Here is a 27,328-nt window from a genome sequence, read left to right as displayed (position 1 = left end):
CGGCTAAACGACTCATTTCGATCATCAGCTGTTTGCTGACTGTATTTTAGCTTCATGGCCGTTATTATTTTAATTTTCTGAAGTCAGTAGTGGACATATTTAGACCGGGCTTTGGTGTGTTTGGTTAGCGGCTAGCCCTAGCAAGCTAGGCTGCAGCCACACAGGCCTAGAGACCAGTTGGTCACGGTTGATTTAAGACATTTTAAATCTAATCTACCTGAATTTCCAATTAATGTCTGAATTTTGCAACTTTTGTCCCACTTGACCTCCAAAATAAGTATCTCAAAACACTTTATCTGCTCATCTTAGCTGGGTTACGTTCACATCTGTATGTGATAAGAGTTCTTCTCTTAAACTTGTGTACCTGTAAACATGTTTATTTCTGCTGTAAAGTAGATCATTTAAACATAGAAGTATATGGAGATTGGCTCACTTTTGGAGTCAACCTCAACTGGCCAAGTAGAAGAACTGCAGTTTCTGGTGACATTGGCTTCATTTTTCAGGTCTGGAGATCACCGCCTGATGCTCAAACCACTTGCCGACGTTGTTTGGGAGGTGTTGGTCCACATGTGCTTTGTGGTGTAAAATGTGTTGTGATACATCAACAATGTGGATGTACCAAATGATGATTATTGATGACACATCTTTGCTTGGTGGTCTTTTTTTCATCCTGTCCTGCACCCCTTCAGAAGTCACAGTGGAGTTTGTCCTGTCACAACAGAGGAAGACAATAACTGTGATTTCTAGCAGAAGAAGGTAACACAGGTCTAAACTTTGATGTGTCTCTGATGCATTTCAAAACAAAATGAATGGACATCATGTGAAATCTCTGCTTTATCAGAAGAAAATTGTAAAGAGCGCATTCTGCAACAATAACAGTTTCTTCGTTTAAAAAAAAAAGCAACATGATGTCAGCACGGTGGTTGGCACTGTTGCCTCACAGCAAGAAGTTATTGGTTCAAATCCACCATCTGGCCTGGGTTTTTCTGTGTGGAGTTTGCGTGTTCTCCCACCTCTGCATGGGTTTTCTCCAGGTACTCCAGCTTCCACCCACATTCCAAAGACATGCAGTTAGTGGGGTTAGGTTAATTGGTGATTCTAAATTGCCCATAGGTGTGAATGTGAGTGTGAATGGTTGTCTGTCTGACCCTGTGACCACCTGGCGACCTGTCCAGGGTGTATCTGGCCTCCTGTGATAGCTGGGATAGGCTCCACCCCCCACCCCCGACCCTGAATTGGATAAGCAGAAGAGGATGGATGGATGTCAATTGTTCCTGCTTTTAAAATCAGCCATAGTTTTAATAGACACACACTTCACGAAGTCTGTAAATGTATAGAGCATCAAGGCCTTTAAGATGCCAAAATGCCTCTAAAAATAAAAGTGAGTGTTTCCATGTGTGACGTGTTGTTAGTGATGTGGCAGAGTTACACTGCACAGTTTAACCACAGCACGTCAAACTGAACGGTGACCAAAATCCCGAGCTGAGGCACAAGTTTAACGGCGGGGAAAAAACATCTTAACGCTCCGGAAAAGCTGATAGGAAATTAGGCCTCAGGGAGTTTATTTACATAAAATTGTGCCTTCCCAGTATACTCAACTGTGGTGCTAAACCAAAAAAAATTTTGTAGCCACAGTTTTGAGAAACAAAAGTAAACAGGAAGCACACAAAACTTCAGGAAGTTGACAAATCTAAAATTTCAGCAATTTATTGTGGCCAGCTCAATATTTCCATGGAGTTCAATAAACTAACCTTTGAAAAGCTGATTCTTGACCACAGAAATTATATTTTTATAAGTAAATCTGTTGCAGGATGTGGCCGTAAGCTCCAGAAAAGCTTGGTAAGTGGAGCTTTATTAAATAAAAAAAAATGTCAAAGTGCTGTAATCATGGTGACCCCAACACTCTGAGGCCTTCAAATCCATCATAAGCTGCGCTTTAACACCGTGGTTAATTCCCTCATTTGCAGCTTTGATTTTCTTGCATGTATTTTTAAAGTAGCAATAACTGTGTTGAATATTTGAAGATTGAAAAGAAGTTTTTTTTTTCCTCTGCTCTGCTCTCGTGTTTCGCCGCAGACGTTTGTAGAAATAAAAGACGGGAGCGCATGTTGTTGTCATGTGTCGCTGCGCCGTTTTAAGCAGTGATTTATGCAGTGCATGCTGGTTAATAGAGGCTTTAATGGAGAGCGTTTGAAAGAGGAACCACAAATGTCGGGGCAGTTTCCTTTAGCAGTGATGTTCCCTAAATTAATGGCCTGGAAATTCACACCAAATGTAGGAGTCACCAGGCAGAGCTGGCATGTGCTGAGCAGAAGTGAACGCCGAGTGTGTGTGAGAGAGAGAGGATTCCCTGTGATCTTTATGAACGCTGCTGCGGTCACCGCGGCGGTTTGAGCCCCACGTAGCCGAAGCAAATGAAACTCATTACACCGTTTACGAGTTCGGAAAAGCAGAGACGATTGAAATTCTATCTCATAAAGGCAGAGGGAGCGGAGGGGAGAGGGGTTTACACGACACCAGGCTGGGGCTGTAAACATGAGGGACATGAGAGACTTGTGTGTTTTCTCTGCTTCACGAAGTCAAATCAGAAAAAAAAAAAAAAAAACTCTGGGGCCCCTGAGGAGGATTGGTGGCACCGCTGGAATTCCTGGATAGCATTTTTCACAAAAAGCAAAAGTCGAGTTTGGGTTCTTATTTTAGGAGAAAACTGGACCTTCCGCTTGTTTATTGTTGGACTTTGCGGCCAAAAAAAATTGAAAATACCAAAAAGCTTTTAAAGCGATGAACCTCTTGAACTCCAGTGTTTTGTTGTTTTAAATAGGAAAGCCAAACTTTCCCATGATTCTAGACCTCCAGGTTAGTGTACTGCAGCCAGGTTAGAAATTAACATCACCGAGCATCACTGCACTCCATTGGACGGGAAGATCAAACTGTGGGTGGAAATGAAAGATGTGTCAATTTTATTATGTGACAATACTGTGCAGCTAATGAGTTACAGGGTTAAGTTACTTCTTTGTTAAACTAAAGTGTTAATAGTCATTTTAAATATGATGCCCAAAGAGATGTTGGTGCAAGTAAAGGAGGCCATCATTAGGCTGGAAAACCCAAATAAACTAATCAGAGAGACAGAAAAAACTTTGGAAGTGGACAAATCAACAATCTGGTTCATTGTTTAAAAAAAAAAAAATGAATGCACTGATCGGCTCAGCAAGACAAAAAGACCTGAAAGGCCACAGACGACAGTTAAAGTGGATGATGACAGAATTATTAACATGGGTAAGAAAAACTACTTCATAACATTCACAAGTCAAGAACACCCTCACAGAGGTAGGCACGTCACTGTCAAGGCCTGCAATCAAGAGACGCCTTCATGAATGTAAATAGAGAGTTTACAATAAGGTGAAAACCACTGGTTACACTTAAGATCAGATTAGACTTAGCTAAAAGAGCCGCCACAGTTATGGAGGAAAGATACATTTTAGACAGAAGAAACCAAGATGAACAGTATGGAGGAGAGAAACAGCTCATGATCTGAAGCATACAGCATCATCTATCAAACATGGTGGAGGCAGTGTTATGGCATGGGCATGTATGGCTGCCAGTGGAACCGGGTCGCTAGTGTTCATCAACAATGTTACTGCAGATAGAAGCAGCAGGGTGAACTGTGAAGTGTACAGGGCTGTACTCTCTGCTCTGATTCAGCCAGATTCAGCCAACGGCTAATGGCCCAAAGCAAACTGCAAAAGCAACCCAAGAGTTTCTAAAGGCAAAGAAATGGGATATTCTTCAATTGCCAAGTCAGCCACCTGATCCCAGCCCAACAGATCAGCTTTTCCATTATTAAATGCAAAACTGAAGGCAGAGAGGCCCACAAACAAGCCGCAGCTAAAGGAGGCTGCAGTAGAGGCCTCTCAGGGCATCTCGAAGGTGGAAACATGACATCTGGGGATATCCACGACTTCTAGACCATTCATCCACATATTAAAAAGAGTCTTTAAATTTGTGTTAGTGTGTCCCATTAATGAAAAAGGGGGGATGTGTATAAAATTGTCTGTAATTCTTAAACAGGTCCTGCAAAATTTTTGTGAAGCCCCTTGAATTAAAGCTGAAATTCTGCACTTCAATCACATATTGACTCCAAAGACTGTGTGTTTGTCCCAAACACTGTACACCTACCTAACACACTCGTCTTTGGACTGTGGGAGTACCAAGAGGAAATCCATGCAGGCAACATTCAAACTCCACACAGAGAGCCCACCTTAGGACGGAGTTCAGATCACTGTGGGGCGGCACGGTGATTTGGGCAAATGTTAACCGCCTTCATCCTGAAGCACTGGTCAAACTGGGAGACTTTAAACATAACTATCAGAGCTTTTTATGGCAACAGGCAGCCCAAAGTCAGTAAACAGTAAAAGTTACATAACTTTTGCCCGCATGGAATTTAAATTGGCTTGGCACAAAATGATGGAGACTGCCCGTCATTTTATAATGCTGCATCCAGTTGTGTGATGCAACATGCTCCGTAAAGGAAAACATGTCATTCACATTATGGTGAAGACAGAGGCTTCACTGCCAGGACTCATCTGTAATTTGGTCTTGGATGAAACTCGCCTTCCTCTAGACACGCAGATGGATTTTTTTTTTTCCAATTTGGAAGTGGGAAGGCAGCGGTGGAATAAGTGGAGTCAGGTTTTTGCATTTAGTTACACTCAATCGGAGTTTCTATTAAAACTCTAAGAGTGTTTTTATTCCCTCTGTGTAAACTGTGCAGTGCTGAGTAAATCTTTTGTGATTGATTTATGGGATTTCCTCCTGTTATGGTTTGTGGTGGACACACCTTTGAAACTCTCCCAACGACTTTTATGCAAATCCGCATGCGGCCCCTCCTCACTGCTTTGAATAGAGTATCATTTCTCCCTGGCAGCTGATTATTTATGATAAGACAAAGGCTCGTCCTTCCTCTTCTGTTTCTTTCTTTCGCTCGTTGGGTAAAAAGTTTGCCAGTTGCATTAAATATTTGCAGAAGTCCCGCAGAGCCTCGCTGACCTTTGGAAGTTCTCCAAAACATTTCAGATTTTCCTGGTGAGGAAAAAGGTTTATTTTATCAGCCTTTAGGTAAAAATCCACCACCCCTAGAGGGAAAACTAAATAAAAATCTGCCACCCGACCAACACGAGATGGAAATCACAAACGGTTTGTTTGATTTGCATAATGTCTCCCCAAAGAGGGGGTGAACAAAGCGGCCGGGGGCCACCTATCTATACGTCCTCCTCCTCATCAACATGTGAAGTGTCTGCGGTCAATGGCGGAGGGGATTTACTCGCACAATAAAGACAGATGCCAGCTTTTATCTGCTTAACGGAAGAGAGGCCGAGCGCGTGGCACTTGACCGCCGCCGTCGCACGTTGTTGGCGCGTAATGACCGTCCTCCCTCCTGCAAACTATTGTGGTGGCGGCCCAGCTTCTCTTTTGGCAGGAGGTGAAGGAGGGAGGGTGGGTTTTTTTTTTTGAGAAAGGAGAGAGTGATTTGTCTTTCCCCAAAACAGCCTTTGTTTGTCCCTTTTGGATACGAGGAACTAAAGTGGTTCAGAGGAGAAGAAAATCAGATGGGAAAAAAAACCCAACACATTATCTGGTGTTGAATTTAAGCTTCTTCTGGAGTCAGACTTTTAAACCAGTCAGCGCTGATGCCTGATATTTAGCGGGGCGGTCCGGGGTAAAAGTTGCATTAATTTGATTGGCTGATAATTGGATTTCATGAAGGTAGAAGCTGGAAAATGGTTTGTTTTGAACTGTTGGGTATTTAAGACTTAAATGAAACATAACTTAAAAGTTCCCTCATACCCCCCCCCCCCCCCCCCCCCCCCCCCCCTTTAAAAGCTTTTAAATAAACCCATTTATGAGCCTTAAATGCAAAACAAAACCAAGTGTTTCTTAATTCTGCTGCTCCGGCCTGTAGCCCACACATTCATCAATGACATGAAGACATCTCAAGTGAGAACATGTAGTTATGCAAATCATCCACAGACCACCAACCCCCCTCTCTCTTTCTCTGTGTTTGTGGGTGAGTGACACAGACAAAGACAGAGGGCTCTGAAATAGTCCATTTGATTCCTGATGGTGTTTGCTTCAGAATGAGCAACATCTGCCCAGAGAAACTGCAGCTCCCAAGCTCCGGAGGCCGGATTCACTCGGAGCTGGAGCCTAATTATAGCTGAGGGCAGTTTGAGGCAGCAAGGAGCCGGTGGAAGTGAGTTTCAGGGGTGATTTGTGACAGCAAAGGGGAAAAGGAAGGTTTACAAGATGGTAGTGAGACCTGCTATGGGGTATGGTTTGGAAACGGCAGCACTGACAAGAAAGACAGGAGGCCGAGAGCTGAAGATGTTAAAATTTTCATACAGACTGACCAGGATGGACAGGATAACAGCTCAGGTTGAGCCGTTTGGAGACAAAGTTAGAGAGGTGAGGCTGAGATGGTGCAGAGGAGGGATAGAGGATGTATTAGACAAAGGATGTTGAAGAAAGAGGAAGACCACAGTGAAGATTCATGGATGTAGTGAAGGAGGGCATGCAAGAGGATTGGTGTGACAGAGGAGATGGTAGGGATAGAGTGAGATGGAGGCAGATGATCCACCCCTAAAGGGTGCAGCTGAAAGAAGAAGGTTTGATATGTCACAGGAGGAAACTCGCAGATGTCGACGATAATAAAAGGGTCACACTGTGACGCTGCCTCGGCTCACTCAGGAATAGATTGGAGGTATTGTTAATGTTCTTTGTAAGAGCTGCACCTTCCCTGCTGGGACAAAGACGTGACATCTTCTTTTAAACTTTAAAAGATGTTTAAAAGAAGATGACAGGGAGAGACGAAGAAGAAACAGAAGGTAATTTAAACAGAGGATGAGCAAGACAAATGTCAAGTGATTGGGATTTCTTTGAACAAGCAGCTGACATCATGACTCAGTATTTTTTCTCCTGTTATTAAGCCTTTTTTTTTTTTAGCTCTTTCATTAGTTGGTAAAGGGAGTACTGTGTTCAGATTTGTAATGACTTTAATTTTATTGTGCTGTTCTTGTTTTGTTATTTGGTATTTATTTTATTGAGCTGGTGTGTCAGCCATAACATTAAACTTTTGGGATAAATAAACCTCTGGTTTTGGTATTATACATTTAGCGTATATATATATATATATATATATATATATATATAGATAGATAGATAGAAACTCATTTTATCATTAATACGGGAATCTTGTGGAGGGTGAACAATCAACCCAGCAGCAGCACCGGTATCTCCTCCGGCAGGGCTCACCAACACGGTGCCCGCGGGCACCTGGTCGCCCGCAAGGACCACATGAGTCGCCCGCAGGCCCGTTCTAAAAATAGCACAACTCACTAGTGAGCTGTGTCTAAAAAAATTTTTATTCTGTTGCTATTCTTTTTTATAATCACACTTGCATTTATATAGCTTTAAAAATGACAGTATCTTAAAAATATCCTCATTATACATGACGTTTAGAAAAGTTAGGGTGAACTCTGACTTACTCTAGTTCTAATTCAATGGTCAGTATTGTGCGCATGACAAAACCAGTGCTAATGGAACGTAGGCTAGCGGACACAGCGAAGATGGGCGCTGAGTGCAGTTTCTTTCCCCAAAAATATGGCTGAAAAAAGAAAGAAAACTTATCACTTTAACGAGGAATGGGAGAAGGAGTTCTTTTTTACGGTTGTGAAAGAAACCTGCGTGTGTCTCATTTGTGGGGCGACCGTAGCGACGGCAAAGCGGCACAATATTGAGAGACATTTCACTACGTGTCACAAAAATTACCATGCTAACTACCCACCGGGAAGCGCACTACGTGCAGAAAAAGCCAGTGAGCTAAAGGCAGCTTTGGGTGAGCAACAATCTTTTTTCACGAGGGCGGGAAAAAAGTCACTAAAAGCAACCGAAGCCTCGTTCAGAGCTACACATTTTCTGATCAAGAAGAAGAAGGCATTTTCAGATGGAGCAGTTGTCAAAGAAGCAATGATGATAATAGCTAACACTGTACTTAAAGACGACAAAAATGGAACCGATCTAATCTGTACTCTCTCCGACGTCCAACTGGGGGCATCTACGATGGCTAGACGAGTGTCAGCTATGTCTGGTAACCTGGCCGATCAGCTGGACCGGGATCTGGCAAAGTGCAGGTGGTTTAGCATCCAGTGCGACGAGTCCGTGGACGGCAGCAGTACAGCGCAGCTATTGGTCTTCATCCGGATGGTGTTTGAAGATTTCTCCACAAGAGAAGAACTCCTGACACTACTGCCCTTAAAGACAACTACGAGGGGAGTTGACATTTATAACACGCTGAAGGAGTTTTTTCGTGCAGAAGAAGGTAGCATTGGAAAAACTGGTGGCGGTGACAACAGACGGGGCTCCTGCTATGATCGGCCGACATACAGGTTTCATCGCTCACTGTAAAGGTGACCCAGACTTCCCAACATTTCTGCATTATCACTGTGTCATTCACCAGCAGGCGTTATGTGCAAAAGTGATCGGCTTTGAGCACGTGATGACTCCCGTTGTAAAAATAATTAACAACATCCGCTCCAAAGCTAAACAGCACAGGATTTTCAAGGTGCTATTGGAGGAGATGTCAGCTGAATATGGTGAACTGCTGCTACACACAGAAATCCGATGGCTCAGCAGAGGACGAGTTTTATTTCGTTTTTTGTCACTTTTGGGTGAAATCAAAGAGTTCATGCAGTCCAAAGGCGAAGACGTCTCACTGCTAGAAGACACAGAGTGGACCCTTGACCTTGCATTTTTGACGGACATTACTGGGAAACTAAACGTCTTGAACTGCGAGCTGCAAGGCAAAGGTAAAACTGTTGTTGATATGATAAGTGCTTTAAATGCATTTAAAGCCAAGATGAACATTTTCTCTGTGGATTTACAGAGAAAAAAAGTGCTGCACTTTCCCTCTGTGCAGTTGGTGCTGAAAAACAATGCTTCTGCATCTGACACATTTGACAAAGTTGCAGAAAAGTACTGTGAAGTCATAAACAGACTTGGGCAAGAGTTTGAGAATAGGTTTTGTGATCTTGATCAGCTTGAGCCATGTGTGTCATTCATTTCCAATCCTTTCATGAATGTGGACACAACATACTTTGCTGAGAAACTAAGTGCAACATTCAACTTGGATGCTGGACAGGTGGAGATGGAAATCATAACATTGCAAAATGACCTACACCTCAAAGTTTACCAGACTGCACCAAACTTTTGGTCCCTTGTTGACACAGAGAAGTACAGTGGTGTATGCACAGCAGCTATGAAGGTTGCCAGCCTGTTTGGTTCAACCTATCTCTGTGAATCAGCGTTTTCTGACATGAACTTCATCAAGAACAAACACAGAACATGCCTCACTGATGCACATCTGAAAGATGCACTCACAGTTGCAGTTTCAAGTTACACACCAGATTACAGTGCACTGGTGAACAGCATGCAATGCCAGTCTTCTCACTAATAAAGAAACCAATGCCAGATGTTAGTGGCAACATGGCAGTGTCATGGCAAAGTTTAATTAAAATATTGAGGAATTGTGTTCAATTTAAAAGTGTGTTCATGACATATAAGTTATAATTTTGTTAAAAATGCAGCAGATTTGGTCATGAGTTCAAAATGTGACAAGATTTATTTAAAAATATGTAAGTTGATTTTTCTTTAACATTACATAATAACTTTTTGAAACATGGTGCAACATAGTTCATGATTTGCTAAAAAAATGTTTGTGAATGGCTAGTGAAAATTGGACATTTTTCCTATGAAATGTAGTGATGTAAGTGATTATCTAAAAATGTGACAATTACTGAGATTAAAAGAGATAAAGTGCTGAATATTGATATGTTTCCCACCTTGTTTTCATTGCTAATTATTGGGAGAAACCATTAACATGATCAGTGTCTTCTCATAGATGAGTATCATTAATCATTATTGATAATGTATAACTAAAGGCAAACTGAGTAAATTTGTTATTTCAGAAGAGCGTGTCAAACTGGTGCCCTTTGTATGACTCAGTACCCATGAAGTAGCTCTCAGTTTCAAAAAGGTTGGTGACCCCTGTCCTCCGGTATGTGAGGATGATGGGGAAGAGCACTGCCAGAGACCTATAAAAGGACCTCAAGTACTCGTGTTCATGTCTTGATGTGTGCTCAATAATCTGGGTAAGACAATCCCATAATAGTTGAGGAATGCTGGTTTGTGTGGAGAATCAAGGAGGCCATGTATGTGAAAAGGGAACGACCCACTTTGGCCCACCTTTCTTAGCAGATTTGTTTTAAGTCAGCCATGTTGAAGGGTTTTCCAGCATGAACGGCCTCAATCTGATCTAAGTCCAGACTTTGATGAGGCAGGCCACTCTAAAACCTTCATTTTTTTCCTTTTAAAAATTAAAATACAGATTAATATTATGTCATAGATAAAGGAAGCAGTACAGGAATGCAAATAGAGCCTTAAATAAAGTATTCCTGTGTAAAATTACTTGTATATATATATATATATATATATATATATACCGGTATATATATATATATATATATATATATATATATATATATATATATATATATATATATATATATATATGTGTGTGTGTGTGTGTGTGTGGGGCCCTGAGATTTAAAGTCTTCTCAGTGGCCCCGTGATCCGGATCCGGTATGAATCCAGTCCCTGGTTTGCAGATGGCACGCTGCCCGGACCCACACACACTCACACCGGGGCTGGTCAATGAGGAGAGGAGAGGCACAAAATGCTTTTCTATTCAGCAGCGTGCGCACAGAGGAGCGGACGGACCCTCCGGAGTCTCTGCAGTCACTCTGTCAGCGCGCTGCGCACTTCAGCGGACTTCAGCAGCCTGAAGTTAACACCAACTGGCTTTTATTTCCACCACTCTGGACTGTGCGGACTCCACTGATTAAACCTAATCTTTTTTTTTTCTTTTTTCTATTTTTTTTTAAATCTACTACTCGCTCTCCAGCCTGCACGCGGGAGGGAGGGAGTTTTTCTTACAGGTGGGTCCAACATCTCCGGTGCGCTTTTACGCGGTGACAGCAGCTGTCAGTGTGTGTTAAGTCCCGTGAATGAAACGCCTGGTCACAGTTTTTCTTTTCTCCTCCAGTGTTTGCATAACATTTTTAAAATGAGGTCAAGCGTTTTCTGCCCGCAGCTGAAGGCTTTTCGGGGCACAAGTGAAGTTTTCTTTTTTTTCTTTTTTTTAAACTTTGACTTCTTCTAGCTGCTGGTGTCTTATTTTAGTTCACCCCTCCGTATTTTTTTTTTTTTTAGTTGGCTTCTCATTAACTGCCCTCAATGTGGAGGTAATTAAAAGGAGTGACCAGTCACGCTGGGGGCACCATATGGAGTGTGTTTATGTGTGTGAAAGGGACAGACAGACGTTTCAGTTTTGCCCGTCAGGCTTTAATTGTGTAATTGAAACCCTCGTGGCTGGTGGTTTGTTGATAAATCACAGCACTGCAGCAATATTCTGATCATGTATACATACTTTACTACACTCTGCTCCTCCCTGAGATCTTTAACCTAATATTGGCGTTTAGAGGGTGAGTGCTGGTTTGAATGTTGTGACTGATTATTGGTGCTTGAAGTGATGAAGCTCTTGCATTTGGAGGGAAAGCTCCAGATCAGCTACTAAATGGACCTTAGTGTTAAGTTTTATGAAGATACAGGCCTCCCACTGCAGCGCTTTCCACTTTAGTTTTCAATTTTAATAAAAGGCAAGGACATTATTTGGAAAAGCTTATCCTGTCATTCCAGCTCAGGGGGGAAAAAGTTGCTTAAATGATTGGAAGTGTTGACGGTTTTCCTGTAAAAATGAAATGTACCAGGCTGCTGAACAGTGGATTAGATGTGCTAGTTTACTGTTCACTAACTAATGCTGTAAGATGATTAGTTAATTTGGTCAATTACTGGACAATTTTGGCAGTCAGTTGAAGTCATTTCTCCAGGATTCACTGGCTTCAGCTCAACTCTGAGGATTTGCAGTTTTTCCGTCAGTTTTGTCTTAAATTCTCTTTATTAGAAAAACAAGAAGCCACATGAAGAGGTCTGAATGGGCTCTGGTGATATCCGATGGTCAGTTTTTCCTAATCTGTCAAAATGTTGAGCTTACAAGTCATATTGTTGTCAGTTTCTAGGGACTTTCATTGCTTCTAATTAAAACAAATGCAGTCCAATCTGCAGCCAAGACAGCAGCCTAGACTGCTAATGAAACAATTTTACAGGGAAACACTAAGCCAGGGCTGATTCCACAATCTCATAAAAATGGTGGGAGAACACAATGAGTCCCGGTCAGCTGTGAACAGGAAAAAACACTGGCCCTCTTCCAGGCGTTTCACACACAGCATCCTCCCTAACTCCACCGAGCTGCCCTCCTGGCTCGGCCACTCCGCTCTGTCCTCACAGCAGCAGAGGGAGGATGAAAAAAATATCATCTTATTTTTACAAGGCTCCTAAGTTTAGGAGATGTGCTGGTTTTTATGACCTTCAAGTCTCCCAGCTCAGTGTAAAAAAAAAAAAACCCTTATTTTTGCTTTTAAAACCAAGAAAAAAAAGAAGCTGCATCTTCTTTTGTCATTTTTTCCCCCCATTACTGCCTGTAATTGGCAGCTTAAACTCCCATAATTCCTGATATGTGGCGTCTGTGAACCACACAGTCTGTGGTGATTTAGACCAAACGAAACCAAAACAAGTGGTTAAAGAAACAAGTTTGTATTTCATCCTTAAGAATTCACCGCTGAAATGAAATCAACCACTATACTGAACCAGACAGCTACCAGAAGAAGGATTTATATTTGGAAAAATAATGCTCTCTTTATCTGACAGAATAGATGCCAAAGGCTCTGGAGTGAGAACGCAAATAAAATCGGCTAAAAACTGGAGGAGCTGTGATGTTTAAGCCAGAAGCTCAACAAGATTATAAACCTTACCCAGAAGGATTTGATCATCAGTGCTGAAGAAAGTTGTCAAAAGACACATTTTTATTTCTCATTAGTGAAAAATGAAGCAAACACTGAAGTGCCAAGAACTGCACTTCCTCTAGTGGCCACTTGAGGCTGACTTCAAAAGCGTGTCCATCCCCATTGACTCCCATGTTAAGATGTCCAACTTTAAAGCATTTTTAAAAAAGGCGCCTATACAGGCTGATTTGGGCCTTTATGGCCAGTTCCTGCCATCATAACAACTCTGAGTGGGGAGATTTTTATTTCTTTTCTTTTTCCCCATAACTCATCCATTTGGTTACTATAGTTACAGGTGTGGTGGTTTTCATTTACAGATGGTAATTGGAGTCCATGAACTGGACCTCTCCAGTGTTGGTGCAGCCGGTGCTTTTCGAGGCACTTTTAATGAGCTTATCTAATTCAATCGCACGGCTTGATATGTGGTGCAGAGGAAGTTGTTTGCAGCTTGTTTTTTTCCTTTTTGGTGCTCTCTACACAGTGGAGTTCATTGATCTGATTGATTCAGTTTAGCGCACAGTAGACTGTGTTTCATCCAGTCACCTACAAAGCATTTTATAAGTGCCAAGCTCCCAGGAGCACTTCCCAGATGGCTCAGTGTAACAAACAGTTAGGCACATCAGGCCAGCAGAAGTTGGCCTGCAGAAAACATGTTTGGTTCTTGCACATGTGGCAGCATCTGTTTTGATGGCCTTTTTTTTTTTAATATTTGGCCCACATTTCTCTGCTCCTTGTTCGTGGGGAGTGTTTTTGATGTCCGTTTTTGCACGTTATTTGCAAAATGAAGGATCTGAGTCCAAAGGGGAGCAACTTTAAAGATGTGATTAAGCCTCCTCAATGTCAGTAAAGAATGAAACTGATTGAGGGGAGCGAGATGATAACTCTGCTGGCAATAAAAGGGACAGATGGCCACTCCAGAAACAGCCAGTGCTAATGGACACTGGAGAAGTCTCCACACAGTGGCCATCATCTCCAGGTGCTTATTCGTGCAGTTATTTTTGAAGTGTTTTTTTTTTTTTTTAATTCATTAATTTCAGTGATTATTGGGACAAAAAAAACAGCATTTATAGCATAACCAGTTAAATCTGATATAAAAACCATGAAACGTCTTTGCTGACTTTACCCCAAATAAGATTTTAACAGCCTTTTTTTTTTTTTTTTCCCCCAGGAAGGAATACTTCCACTACTATCTTTGCTGTTAGGATTTTTCCAAACGTTTTAATTGAGGGTTCTCAGCCTTAAATGTCTAGGAGGCACGATTTGTGCTGCAGCCGTGTTTCGGCTTGTTTCTAAGAACCTCCTCCTACATTTTGACCGTAGACCAAAAATGTTGGTTTGTGAAGTCCTTTTGTCAAGCCTCGAGTTAAGCGTTTTCTGTTGCTTTGAAACCATATGTGATAATTGAGGAAACTAATGACACTTGGCTAACAACTCGTAACTGATAAGTCCTTATCCCATACGGCTACCCTGAATACTCCTCCACTCTGACTCTAATGATGACCATAAATTACAAAATTACCTTCATGTTTTATTCAAGATACCTGAAAGTAGCAGTTGAGCCCATAAAGTCATCAGGAAAGTGTTTTTCCATAAACTATTATCAGTAGTAGAAGCACTAGCAGTAAGTAGTAGTGGTATTATTATTATTATTCCACGTAATTCACATCCACATAGCCATACAGTACATCTTGCACATGCAGAACATGCAGCTGTTCTCTGAACGGCGTATGATGGAGCACGACACCCACTGGCTTTGGACTCTTGAACCTTAAATCTTAGCATTTTGGACGCCACACCTCTAGTTGTCATAAAGATGGAAACTTTCCTTTTGGGATGTCGCCAGAACCAATATTTCTGGTACCATTAGATAACAAAATTCTGAAAACGCAACCGTACTTGGGTTGTCGGCTGTGGAAGTACTTTGCGTTCAGGGGTGGGGGGGGTGACCAAGGGCTGATGACTAATTCACAAAAGACAAATATGCAAGGATGTTATCGTGTTTTATGGACCAAGGAAATTCTTCCAATTTATCAGTGTAGCTAAAAGACCGGCATCCAGATTTGTTCAAAAAATTCAAGCTGAGAAAGTTTCAGTTCACAGTAATGGCATCCAAAGTATCTTACATTATCCAGAAATGCATGTTACTGTTTAATTTGACACAGCGGGCACTGCTGTTGAGAAATCCACTTTGTTTCATTGGATAAAATGTTTGCAGTGATTAACATTAAATGCTTACATCAGTAGTTAAGTTAGTAGGTTACTTGTCAACCATCCCTTTCAGTCTGTGTCCTGCTAACAAAATATAAAGTTAGCATTTTAATCTGACACATGTCAGTGTTTTTAAATGTCTTTTTAATAAAGGAGCTGGGATGAGCATTTTGTTTTGGTATTGAGAATCATGTGATTCTACTGACTACTAAATTTCTGGTATCGTGACATCCCCACCATCCAGAGGCTAAAATCGCTTTTTGTGCCAGCATGTTTGTGTTTGTGTTGTTTTTAATTTAAATGCTCAGAAAGTTGGACATTTTAACATGCAAGTCTATGCAGATCGACTCACTCTTTGAGGCAGCCTCAGGTGGCCACTAGAGGAACTGCAGTTTTTGGCACTGAGCTCAGGAGGTTGCTGTTTGGTCAACTTTTTGGTGTTGACTACATTGTTTGTATCTAATTACACCATACATTTTAAATGTAAGACTAATGGAAGTGTTGTGAGGACTTTGTTTTTGTTGTCATTTTGGTTTGCATCTCTTGGACTCATGTGTTACAAAGCTGTTGAGCAGAGACACCATGTGCAGTCTGGCCCTGACAGTAATCAGTCAATGAATAATGAACACACACACACACACACACAAAGATACCAAACAGCTGTCAATGGCAGGTTTGTGTGTGTGTGTGTGTGTGTGTGTGTGTGTGTGTGTGTGTGTGTGTGTGTGTGTGTGTGTGTGTGTGTTAACTCTATCAGTTGAGTGCAGCTGCATGCCTGCCTGTCGCAATTATGTTCTTGCTAAATAAGAGCCAGCACTGGGAGGAGGGGCTGTGTGGATCGGCACATATCATTAGGCGATTAATTTACTCAAAGGATAGCCACATGATGTGTGAGTGTGTGAGTGAAGGCACATATGCAGTTTGAACTGTGTAATATAAACCAGCTCAGGGACTTTAACATGAGCCTCTAGGAGGCTTTTTGCACACACGTTGTGTTTCACTCACCCTTTTTACCTCTGCACACACATCACAGCAACTTTTTCTTGCTACACACACACACACACACACACACACACACACACACACACACACACACACACAGGGACATATGGCCTGTTCTCAGGGTCCATATGTATTTATTCTCCCACATGAGCCAATCACTCTTTGAGATCCTCAAAGGCTCTGTTGTGAACTCTCTCACACTCACACACACACACCACACACAGACCTATAAACACTCACTAACCCTGTAGGTACCCACAGGCCTTCTCCTTGCAGCCTTTTTCATGGTTAATTTGCTGCTCAATAGGTCAAGAGGAAAAGCAGGCATCAGGCGAGCAGACTCAGTCTTAAACACACACACAGAGTCATGTGGCCGTCCAGGCACCAGCATTGCCTCATAGTGCGTTCCCTAGACAGATGTGACTTTAGTGATTTATTGGCTCTGTTGGGTCAACAACGCTTTTGTTGCTGCAGTCTGAGGCGGCCGCGTGTTTGTCAGGAAACGCTTTTAATTGAGCATTTAGGATGTTTGTGATCCTTTCCTCATTCATCACATGTGCTACTCGTGTCCCATTTTTCATCCTGAGAAGTGTGGAGCGTGAAAATATTTTTGACATCTGGAACTTCTACAGTCTACTCTAAAATTTTTCCAATGTGAAGGCTAACAGAGGGGCTGTTTGGCCGTCAGTGCTCGATGCATGTAAAAACATTTGTGGATGCAAAAGGTGAAGAATTAAGTCAAGATTTTGGGGTTACTCAGTGTGATGCTAATTTCATGTCTGTGCATTAAATATTAGAATACTGACTGAAATAGCTTAAGTTCGCCTGAAAATCTGACTCAATTGGCATTTTTCTCAATGTAATTGTTTTGTCGGTATCAAAGCTCATATTGCCTGCTGATTAGCCAACCTTTAAGACTGTAAGCGTGTCCACATTTTAAAAAACTTTTTTAAAGTGCTCCAGATCAGGAAGTTTATTCCCCCATTTATTTTCTCCATTCAGAAAAGCCTTACAGGCCCCAATCACACAGGCTGGGTGACTGGTCCGTGACCATCTGGCAACCACCGGTCATGAGGGGAAAAATGAGCACACCCCGACTGGTTGCTTTGGTTGGTAGCACGTTGCTGCGGTCATAGTTAGAATGGAAGTGACGGCCCTGTCTGCAAACACAGCTAGAACTTCTCTCTGAGCCATCGTGAAAATTATGACCCACACCAGAAATGGAAACGGTTCATCTTCAAACAAAATGTTGCACCTTTTGAAACCTGTTGGCTGCAGCGCTGAGGCACAGCTGTTCAAGTTTTACCACCCTTCAGCTGGTGTTTAGCAAGTATTTGTAGACAAACATGAAAAACTACAGGCAACCGCCTGCTTGGCAACCAAAGCAATCACTAGGCGGTTTTTGGTGCAGCACCTTTGTAACCAACTGTCACCCAGCGAGAGCCAGAAACCTCCAGGAACTGCTGCCAACAAGTACGGGAATATGCATTTTCCTGAGGAACCGGTGGTTATCACGTGCAATGTGACAGCTTTCACAGAATGCGTGCCTGACATCACGTGAGAAACCTCAGAGCTTTAAGCCTTGAACAAAGCCAACCACCTACAAGGCGAATTGTGACCATAAAAAGATTTGATAAGTATTTTTAGTAGTGAAGGAACTACTCATCACATAATGCAATACAAATTCCACAATGGATGACTTCCAACCTTTTTGAATTTAATTATTTTGATTGGGTTGAGCTCAAAGGTCTGTGTGGATACCCACGTACCCGTCTGTGTTTTTAAATACTCCTCAGAGTATCATTGAGGCCTGAGTCTGTTTTAAATTGTTACATTATGACTCATAATCCAAATCCCCATGAGAGATGTGAATGGGATTTTTACTCCTTGAACCTCACTGCTGAGCTCTTACATCTGTCCACTCTGTTACACGACATCAACAACCCTTCAAGCCCCGTACTAAAATTTCATACGACATGCGTAAGCGAGCAAATGCAAACAAGGAGAGCACCTGCTTCCAGATGGCAGAAATATTAAGCAAATATCATGCTTTACTAACTTATTATTGTTGTTGCCATAAGGACATATAGCTTTTACACAAGAGCTAAGTGGAACAGACAGACGGATGCAAACAATGAAGAAAAAGGGGCATGAACTGACTTACGGCTGCTCTTCAGCACACAGGTAGACAGCTGAGGAGTGGGCCCCTTCAAACCGGCAGCAATGAATAATAAAGAGCAACCCCAGCTCTAAATGTCACGCTGAGACATGATGTACAACTCCGGTAAAGTGTGGGCAGGTATAGTTTCCTAAACATATTGGCAGAGCTTGTAGTGTCTTTTTGTTTTTGTTTTTTTTGTTTTTGGCTTTTTTTGGGGGGGGTTGTATTGCTATAATCTGTTGTGGTCAATTTATTTCTTTCTCTTTTTAGAAAGCAGTTGCCAAAGTTTCATGAGTCCAGTGTGTAAAGTTGTCATCAACATTTGGGGAGTAATATTTTTGCTTTGTTGCCATCCAATCACTGGCTAGACATGCTTTATATATCTTTAATGGTTAAGTCAATCATTTTATTAATTCAAAGTGACAAGTTGTTGGTGGGTGCTCCAGTTTTCAGATTTTTATTTTTTTTTCCTGGCGTATAAAGAGTTTCTTCATAAACAGATTGATATTTTTTGATTTATGGTGAATCGTCTCAGGCGTCTCTTACGCTGAGGTCTTATCTTTATTGTCATCTATCCTCTATGATGTAACTGGTTATCAGAGCCTCTGCCCTGCTAATGATCTTATCTCTTCCTCCCTGTGTCCCCATTTGATGACATTATATAACACCCCCCCCCCCCCCCCCCCCCCCCCCCACAGGCTCTGGGTTTTCCCTGTGATGACCTCACTGCTGTTCCCTGGCAACACCTACGCTGCAATGAAGGACCTCTCCTCCTCCTCCTCCTCCTCCTCGCCGTCCTCCTCCACCTCTCCTCTCAACTCCCTCCTCCACTACCCTTCCTCCAAAACTTCCGTGGCACCCTTCTCCCCATCTGCCAGCACCACCTCCTCTCGCGGATCGGCCCTGTCCTCGGCACCGCTCTCCAAGCCGCAGCCCTTCTGCCTGCAGACGGGGCCTCACCTCATTGCCAGCATGCAGCTGCAGAAGCTCAACTCACACTACCAAAGCCTCGCCAGCGCCTCTGCCGGACACCCGGCGCCCAGCGGGGCTCAAAGGGGGTTCGGCGCCTCGCCACTGGGGGCTGGTAATCAGCTCTTGGGACCGTCTGGAGGCCTTGGAGGAGGCGGGATGGGCGTCGGGATTGGCATGGCGAACCAAGGCTCTGGTGCGGCCGGGATTATCGATTTTGACCCCGTGGACGAGGAGGTGCTCATGTCTCTGGTGGTGGAGCTGGGTTTGGACCGAGCCAACGAGCTGCCCGAGCTCTGGCTGGGACAGAACGAGTTTGACTTCATGTCAGACGTGCCGGCCGGATGCTGACCTATGAGGAAAAAAATGCGCAGATGCAGTGGAATTGATTGACAGCGAGAGAGATGACTTCTCTCCCTGGTTTGGTTTTTCTCTTTCCTCCCTTTGTTGGCTGATAAAATGAGGAAACAGAAGAGACGCTGAGTGACAGAGAAAGCGATTCAAAGGCTCCCTCTCTGTTTCTGTTTTGCTTTCATACCCTCCTACAGGGAGACAAAGGAAAAGACAAGCTTGCTTTTGATTTTTCTTGTTTCTATAAAGGAATCGGTGCTTCTTTTCTTTACTGAGATGAAACCAGTGGTGGTCCCACTCTGATCTGTATTTCCCTTTCATTTAAAAGACGGATGCTTTAACAGACTATGAGCAGAAACGAGGAGTCAGAGACTGCTCCTGCTCCTATCCTGTTTCCTCCATCAATCGGGCTTAATGAAAACAAGTTGACTGACACGAGAAGGGCTGACAAAGACATTCGAGCCACCCTCTATAGAGAGGAGTAAGATACACCTGTTGGACTTGATCCCCCCCCTCTTTTCTTAGTGCCGCCCTGAATTGATAAAGTCGACGATTAAGGAGAATGAAAATGGGAGGCACAACTTTATGGGAGAATTGCAGAGGATGGCAGACACTACACTTCCTCTTTTCTTAATAGACAATATTAGACTCTAGTCTCTTGGGAAACAGACCCCTGCCTCTTGGCTTCACAAAGAAACTGATTGTCTTAGACTTGGTTATCTTAGTGTGTATACTTCTTTTTTTTTTTTTTTTTTTGTTTAAATTTCATTCAAGCAGTTGTATTCATACAACACGTTATTTAAGACAGTGGCTGATATCCATCCGGATACAAGCAGACAAGGAGCGCTTCTGTGGCGAGTCCCAAGTCAGTTCTACTTTCTGAGCATAGTGAGTTAGATCCAAAAATGTGGAATCTTTTGGAGCAAATCACCTCTTAAACCAACCAAGAGCCTTCTGGTCACACAAGTCGGCGCTACATGCGTGCGTTTCATTGTCTGATGTGCAAGGTGAATAAAGAAGGCTGGGCTAGTCAGACTAGTGGCAGGGATCCTTTCCTAAATGGAGCAGCAAAGACAGTCGAATCCAAATGCCCCCTGCTTTTTATTTTTTCCACTATGCCACTTTAAACTGGTTCCTTCACCTCCAGTTCGCAACCATCGTTGCTGCACTTCCATGTTCCTGATGAGGAAGTGCGATTAGGCCTGGAGGCTGGCTTTAGACCACCTGGTCATGATAGAAACCACTGAAGTGAAGCCGTCAGGATGCTTGGGATGAGACCAAGTTAAAGCTGCAGATTTGATCTGTCCATTTACTTGTCCATATTATAGAGCCAGCTCCTCTTTTGACATCTCATGAATGTCCTCAGGCAGCCACAACTGGAGGTCCTTTGTTCATCTTCTCCTATTGCAATCAAAATAAAAGCTTTGTTTCTGGTTGAAATTCATGCATGAATCCATCAAAACAATACAAGCTCAATCCCACTTTTAGCCTTTCTAGAGCTCTCGGCTGTGACCTGCAGCTGAACTTTAGACCTCACCTTTGAAGCAGTCCCCAGAGTGTTGGATTACACTGTAAACCACTACTAACTTAGCATGTTAATTCCATGTCTATGCCATGTGATACAGCTGAAAGGTCTGAGGAGAAACATTAATAAGTGGACTTTGGGGGGGTCTGTTGTGTAAAATTTTACATGCATAAATGTTTTTGTTTTTTTTTTCTTTTTGCCCACATGAAAAGCTTCACAACTTAAATCTAATATGTGAATATATGAGAATCGTGTGACTTTTTTACATTTGAAAAAAATCACATGTAAAGCAGGGTGAGGGTATTTGAAATGGATGATAATGAGGTTTGAAATATTTCTGAGAAGCCAAAATCCTCTATTTGTCTGAGTCTGAGAATGTGTTTATACGCCTTAATGTCAAAAAATAAATAACCTCTCAGATTGTACATCGCTGCACTGCCTCTTTTGTTGTTCTAAGATGAACTTGTTTCAGCACCTGTCTCTTTAAGGCCCGCCTACCAAACATCCTGTCTGCTCTGACTGGTCAGGTTGGTTTGTTTGTAGATGTTTTCCAGAGGATATTGATATTGTTTTTCATGTTTTTCTGCAAATACTCACCATCTACCAGCCTAATGGCCGGTACAATTGATAAAGCACGACCGGGAATGGAGAATGTCCATTTCCAATTTGTCGCAGTTTTACTGCGGCTTGGGGAGTAGTTGAACAATGTTTGTAGACAGGTCTGTCACTTCATTTCTTTCAAACCTCAGGCGACCGCAGCTATGCACTATTGACCAAAGCAGTCACGAGGAGGTTTTTGGCAAAAAGTTGGGGAACACACAGCAACAGGTGGCTCGCTTGAGGGGAAAAAATAGGGATCACTGGCCACTCAAGCCTGTGTAACTGGGACTCGGGCAATCATTTTCCCAGCGACTGAGATCCTACATTATTACCATGACTCGTACATCCAAAATGTCATGTAATTAGCAGTCACATGTCTGCAAAACCTCAACAATTGTCTTTGACCTTGTAAGTAATCCTTGGATGACAACTCGAAGGCCTGAATTATGCTTCTGTGTCGGGTCTTTGCGGGGCCTACGTACGTAACCAGAAATCGCCTCTGAACCCTATGCAGTAACATCGGGTCAAAGCGTAATTCAGGCCCAACCCTTTGCTACACTATGTTGACAAAAGTACTGAGCTACAGTTACACCTACAGCAGCTGCTCAGCCATGGAAACCCATGCCATGAAGCTCTCTGTGCAGTTTTTGTGCTGATGTTAATGCCAGATAAGGTTTGGAGCTCTGCATTCACTGAGTCAGCAGAGTGTTGGTGACTTTTACGCACTTTGCGCCTCAGCACTTGGCGACCACGCTCTGTAATTTTACATGGTCTGACACTTCATGGCTGAGTTGCTGAGGTTCCACTCTGCAGTCATACCACTGAGGTGGTCGTGGAATAGCTAGGAGGAAAAAACTTTACAAACTGACTTGTTGCAATGGTGGCATCCTGTTACTATAGCACGCTTGAATTCAGTGAGCTCTTTAGGATGACTTATTCCTTCACAAATGTTTGTAAAGGCAGGCTGGGTGCTTGATTTTAGACACCTGTGACAATAGGAGTGAAAACACCTGAATTCAAAGATTAGGAGGTGTGGTCTAATACTTTTGTCCATGTATGATTTAAAAAAAAAAAATGTTACACAAAGTCTGAGTATCTGAAGGACAAAACAAAAGGTCCTTACATAGATCACTAAACTATTGGACCTTTGCAATGTTGACAGATGTGGGTACCAGTTTAGTTAACAAATGGTCTCATGCTTGTGACTCAAAAGGCTTTAAGCTGACACCTGACCCTCCTCGCCCATCCCTTACACACCTATAGGGGCTTTGCTGTGTTGTCAGGATGGGGCCTCCGACCTACAGTATGTCTCTTGTGGTAAAGGGAGATGGGAGGAACAAAGGCCTTTCACCCTCGACCCAGTGTGTCTGTCATCTGAGCATTGTGGGTCTCCTCCTAGACCATACAAAACAACGCACCTGCCTGCCTGTGTTTTGCATCCTTGCACACACACACACACACACACACACACACATATACAAGCACAGGGATGGTATTACTACAAAGGGAAGTGGAGGAGCAGCCATGAAATGAGCACTTGTTCAGTCACACAGGTTGCTCTGGGTTTTGGAGTTAAAAACAGGCTGCAAGTTGGAAAGTCTGCTCATGTAAAAGCTGCTGTTGGAGAGGGAAAAAGCCCCACGCTGATCCTTGTTAGTTTAATTATCAACAGCTCAGCTTACACACACACTTATCCAGTCCTTTTGCCTATTTTTGCCTGCACATGCACGCTGCACGTTACAACTGTTTGATGTGAATAAAGGCTCTCGGTTTCAGTCAGTGAGCCCCAACTTTCATTAATGAAACACGAGCACCGGCCATTAATGAGAACGTGTTGAGGGAGTAATTTGACAGAGGCCTTATTTGCTCTTTAAAAGGGATTTTCTGGGTATTTCCTTCTTAACAATCACTTCACTGACGCGGCGAGAGAAATAAAGATGCTACTCATCGCCTCCGAATCCAGCAGACAGACACACCGATTCTCCTCTTCCTCTGTCTCGTCGTCTAAGTGGGTCAGAATAACATTCTTCTGATCGAAGACAGTCCAGGGTTTGTTCCACACTGTCCCCGAGTGCGTGTGTGTCTGTGTGTGTATTTATCTGCTGTTCTGTGATACAATTTTAATCTCAGCTGAGTGGATGCTTTTTATTTTTTGCTGCATGAACACAGTCCCCTCTTGCCTCCTTTGAGAAGTTCACGATCGAGATGCTTGAGTTTTCCAGAGCTTTTCACCCCACCCCCCATTGCAAATTAACCTTTTGAACCAAAATTTTCTTCGCGAAACTTACAAATTTATAGCCATTCTTCCCTAATGACTATTTGAAATTGGGCTTTTTTTCCTGTGGAAAACTGTTTTGTATGCTTTAACTTGACTTTCATTGTCACTAAAGGAGAATAAAGCCCTCAGAAGAGTTCTCAATCAACCCTCTTGTGGCCCAGTCTTGTAGAGGGAGTCTTTTAAACCATTAATTGCTCATTTGGGACACAGAGGAAATCAAACTGGCTTTTATTTAATTAAAATGCACTTTCTAATTAAGATGGAAAATTACCAGGTAGGCCTGGAATAGTTTGAAAACTATTGCGCTGACTTTTTGCTTACCTTTCCCAAATAATCAATACAGTCTTGTCTAATGTAGTTTTACAGCATCACAGAAGTTGGCTGCGGTCAGACTTTGATGAGCTGATGTTAGCATGTCGGATTCTCTTCTTTTATCCTAACACCAGTCAAAAACCAAAAGATGATGTTGTCTGCCAGAGTACTGGTGCATTTTGGCGTATGTGTGTATGCTGCACTGTGCAATAAGGTTGTGCAAATGTTCAAAGAAGGTCCCTGGTCACAGTTTGTTTAGTCCTCTCACAGCCTGAGGAAAGACGCTGTTGAAAAGTCTGCTGCATCTACAGCTGATGCTCCTGAACCTTCTCCCAGGTGGTAGCAGGGAGAACAGGCTGTGAGATGGGTGGTAATGGTCTACCTGAGCATCGTTAACTAAAAGTCTGAGTTTATTGGTGTGGCTTTCCACAACATTCCCAGTTTCTCATGTGGCCCTTTGGGAAAACTGATTGCCCACTATATACTTAAATAAGGGTGATGTTACCCATGAAGACTTAATGGGGGTTTTTGAGCTCAAATTCACCCTATCTGCATGAGAGGGTCAAGTGGTGGCTAACATGTTCACCTAACATGTGAAAGATCCCCGGTTTGAGCCCAGGAAGAGACACAAATCCCTGGTTGCATCGAGAGCATCTAGGAAAAAATCTGCTGAATCATATATGCAGATTCTGCTGAGCTGAGAGAAGCTTTGGATGAGAGGAATGAGCTATTAGCTAATGTTAGCAAGCTGGGTTTTGAAGCTGCATTCATATCTGATAACTAATAGACTAATAAAATGTCATTCATGAAAACTAAAGCACAAACTTCTTGGATGGTCTGTAGCACACAGCAGGTAATTCCATTAAAAATGCTCTGAAACGCACGAGCAACACAAACACTTTATGGCACTTCTGTTGACTGACAGAAGACTAGACTGATGATGCACTGAGTGTTTTGGTTTCAAGAAAAATAAATGGAGTTTTGGTGCAGATGTCAGATGTTTCTCCAAATCAGACAAAAAACTAAAAACATGGTAAAGTGACAAGATAGAGGATGAGTTTCCACTACTTGACAACCCCATGTCATTACTCTCATTAATAGGAGAACCAATAACATCATCACCGCTTATAAACCCTCTATAAATGTCAGCTCGTCAGAGTGCCGTTCTGACATTTGCATTGTTTTTGAGACAGTTGAGCTATTTACTGAAAACACTCAACAACTAATGAAGCGGTTTTCCAGTTTTCATGTGACAGCAGTGATCTGTCACATGCTCGACTCCTGCCTCTGGGCTCCAGGGTCATGAAAGAAAATGTCCCAGCACATCAAGGACTGTACAAATCGTTGACACATGCAGAGATATCTCTGTTTAAAGGCCGCTTGTGACAAGGTTCAGCCACAGCTCTCCTGCCAGGTCTGCACTGCTTTAACCCCTTTCTGCTCATTCTTACCTTCATTTGAATTTGTACATTTTATGTTGCTCGTTGTCCAATCTAGAGTCAATACCACAGTCAGTGGTATCAATTCCTTCATCCTCCAGGAACTGCTTGCATACTCTTGCCACATTGTCGTGCAGCAGGAGGAACCCAGGACCCACTGCACCAGTGTAGGATCTCACAATGGGTCCAAGGATTTCATACCAATACCTAATGGCAGTCAGGGTGCTATTCCCTAGCCTTTAGAGGTCTGTGTGTCCCTCCATTAATATGCCTCCCCAGACCATCACTGACCCACCACCAAAAGTTCTCTACAGCTTCTCCAGACCCCTTCATGTCTGCCACATGTGCTCAGGGTGAACTTGCTCTCATCTCATGTATAGATGAGAGCATGTTTTTTAATTATATATTTTTCTTTATATTATTGTTACTTATATTTATATTTATTTTTTATTTACTAGAATGACATCACTGTTACATGGGCAACACTGGGACCAGAGAACAGAATTTCATTCCACTGCATGCAAATGCAGTGTGAATGACAATAAAGAATCCTTGAATCTGTGAAAAGCACAGGGCTCCAGTGGTGGACCTGCCAATTCTTGTATATAATTTATATAATTGTATATAATTCAGCACCATGGTGCCAATCAGGCTCCACAGTGCTGGGCAGTGAGCACAGGGCCCACTAGAGGACGTCGGGCCCTCAGTCCACGCTGATGAAGTCTGTTTCTGATTGTTTGGTCAGAGACATTCACACCAGTGACCTGCTGGAGGTCATTTTGTAGCTCTGGCAGAGCTCATCGTGTTCCTCCTTGCACAAAGGAGCAGATACTGATCCTGCTGATGGGTTAAGGACCTTCTACAGCCCTGTCCAGCTCTCCTAGGGTAACTGCCTGTCTCCTGGAATCTCCTCCAGGATCTTGAGACTGTGCTGGGAGACACTGCAAACCTTCTGGGAATGGCACACATTGATGTGCCATCCTGGAGGAGTTGGAATACCTGTGCAACCTCTGCAGGGTCCTGGTATTACCTCATGCTATCAGAAGTGACATTGACCCTAGCCAAATGTAAAACTAGTTGCATCAGAAAAGAGGAGGAGGGAAAAATGTCAGTGGCCTCCACCCGTGAAACCATTCCTGTTTTGGGGGTTGTCTCATTATTGCCCCTCCAGTGCACCTTTTGTTAATTTCATTAATACCAAAGCAGCTGAAACTGATTAATAACTCCCTGTGCTACTTAATTGATCCAATCAACATCCCAGAAGTTTAACTGATTTGATGTTTTTGCTCACTGGTCCTTATATGTCAAGGAGATTATGTAAATGTCTGAGAAAAATAAAACTTGTATTTTCATTACAGCTCTGAAGTTTTGGGGGAAATAAAGAATAATACATAAAGAATAATGCATAACACCCGATAACACCAAAGACTAAATAGCTCCCTGTGAAACTTTGCAGTACAGTGCTTCCATCTG

General features: G+C 42.7%; 1 protein-coding gene across 1 annotated transcript; it reads left to right on the top strand.

Annotated features, from left to right (window-relative positions):
* The first annotated feature begins 10,812 nt into the window (after window positions 1-10,812).
* Window positions 10,813-21,651, top strand: cited1 (Cbp/p300-interacting transactivator, with Glu/Asp-rich carboxy-terminal domain, 1). Its single transcript, XM_030753156.1, has 2 exons — window positions 10,813-11,048; window positions 19,080-21,651. The coding sequence occupies exon 2, from the start codon at window positions 19,099-19,101 to the stop codon at window positions 19,699-19,701; it is 603 nt and encodes a 200-aa protein (XP_030609016.1). The 5' UTR covers window positions 10,813-11,048; window positions 19,080-19,098; the 3' UTR covers window positions 19,702-21,651.
* The last annotated feature ends 5,677 nt before the right edge of the window (window positions 21,652-27,328 follow it).

This window comes from Archocentrus centrarchus, chromosome 18, assembly GCF_007364275.1.
Source record: "Archocentrus centrarchus isolate MPI-CPG fArcCen1 chromosome 18, fArcCen1, whole genome shotgun sequence".
Taxonomy (NCBI): domain Eukaryota; kingdom Metazoa; phylum Chordata; class Actinopteri; order Cichliformes; family Cichlidae; genus Archocentrus; species Archocentrus centrarchus.
Note: the sequence above shows the minus strand (reverse complement) of the source record. Positions and strands in the feature narration are given on the sequence as shown.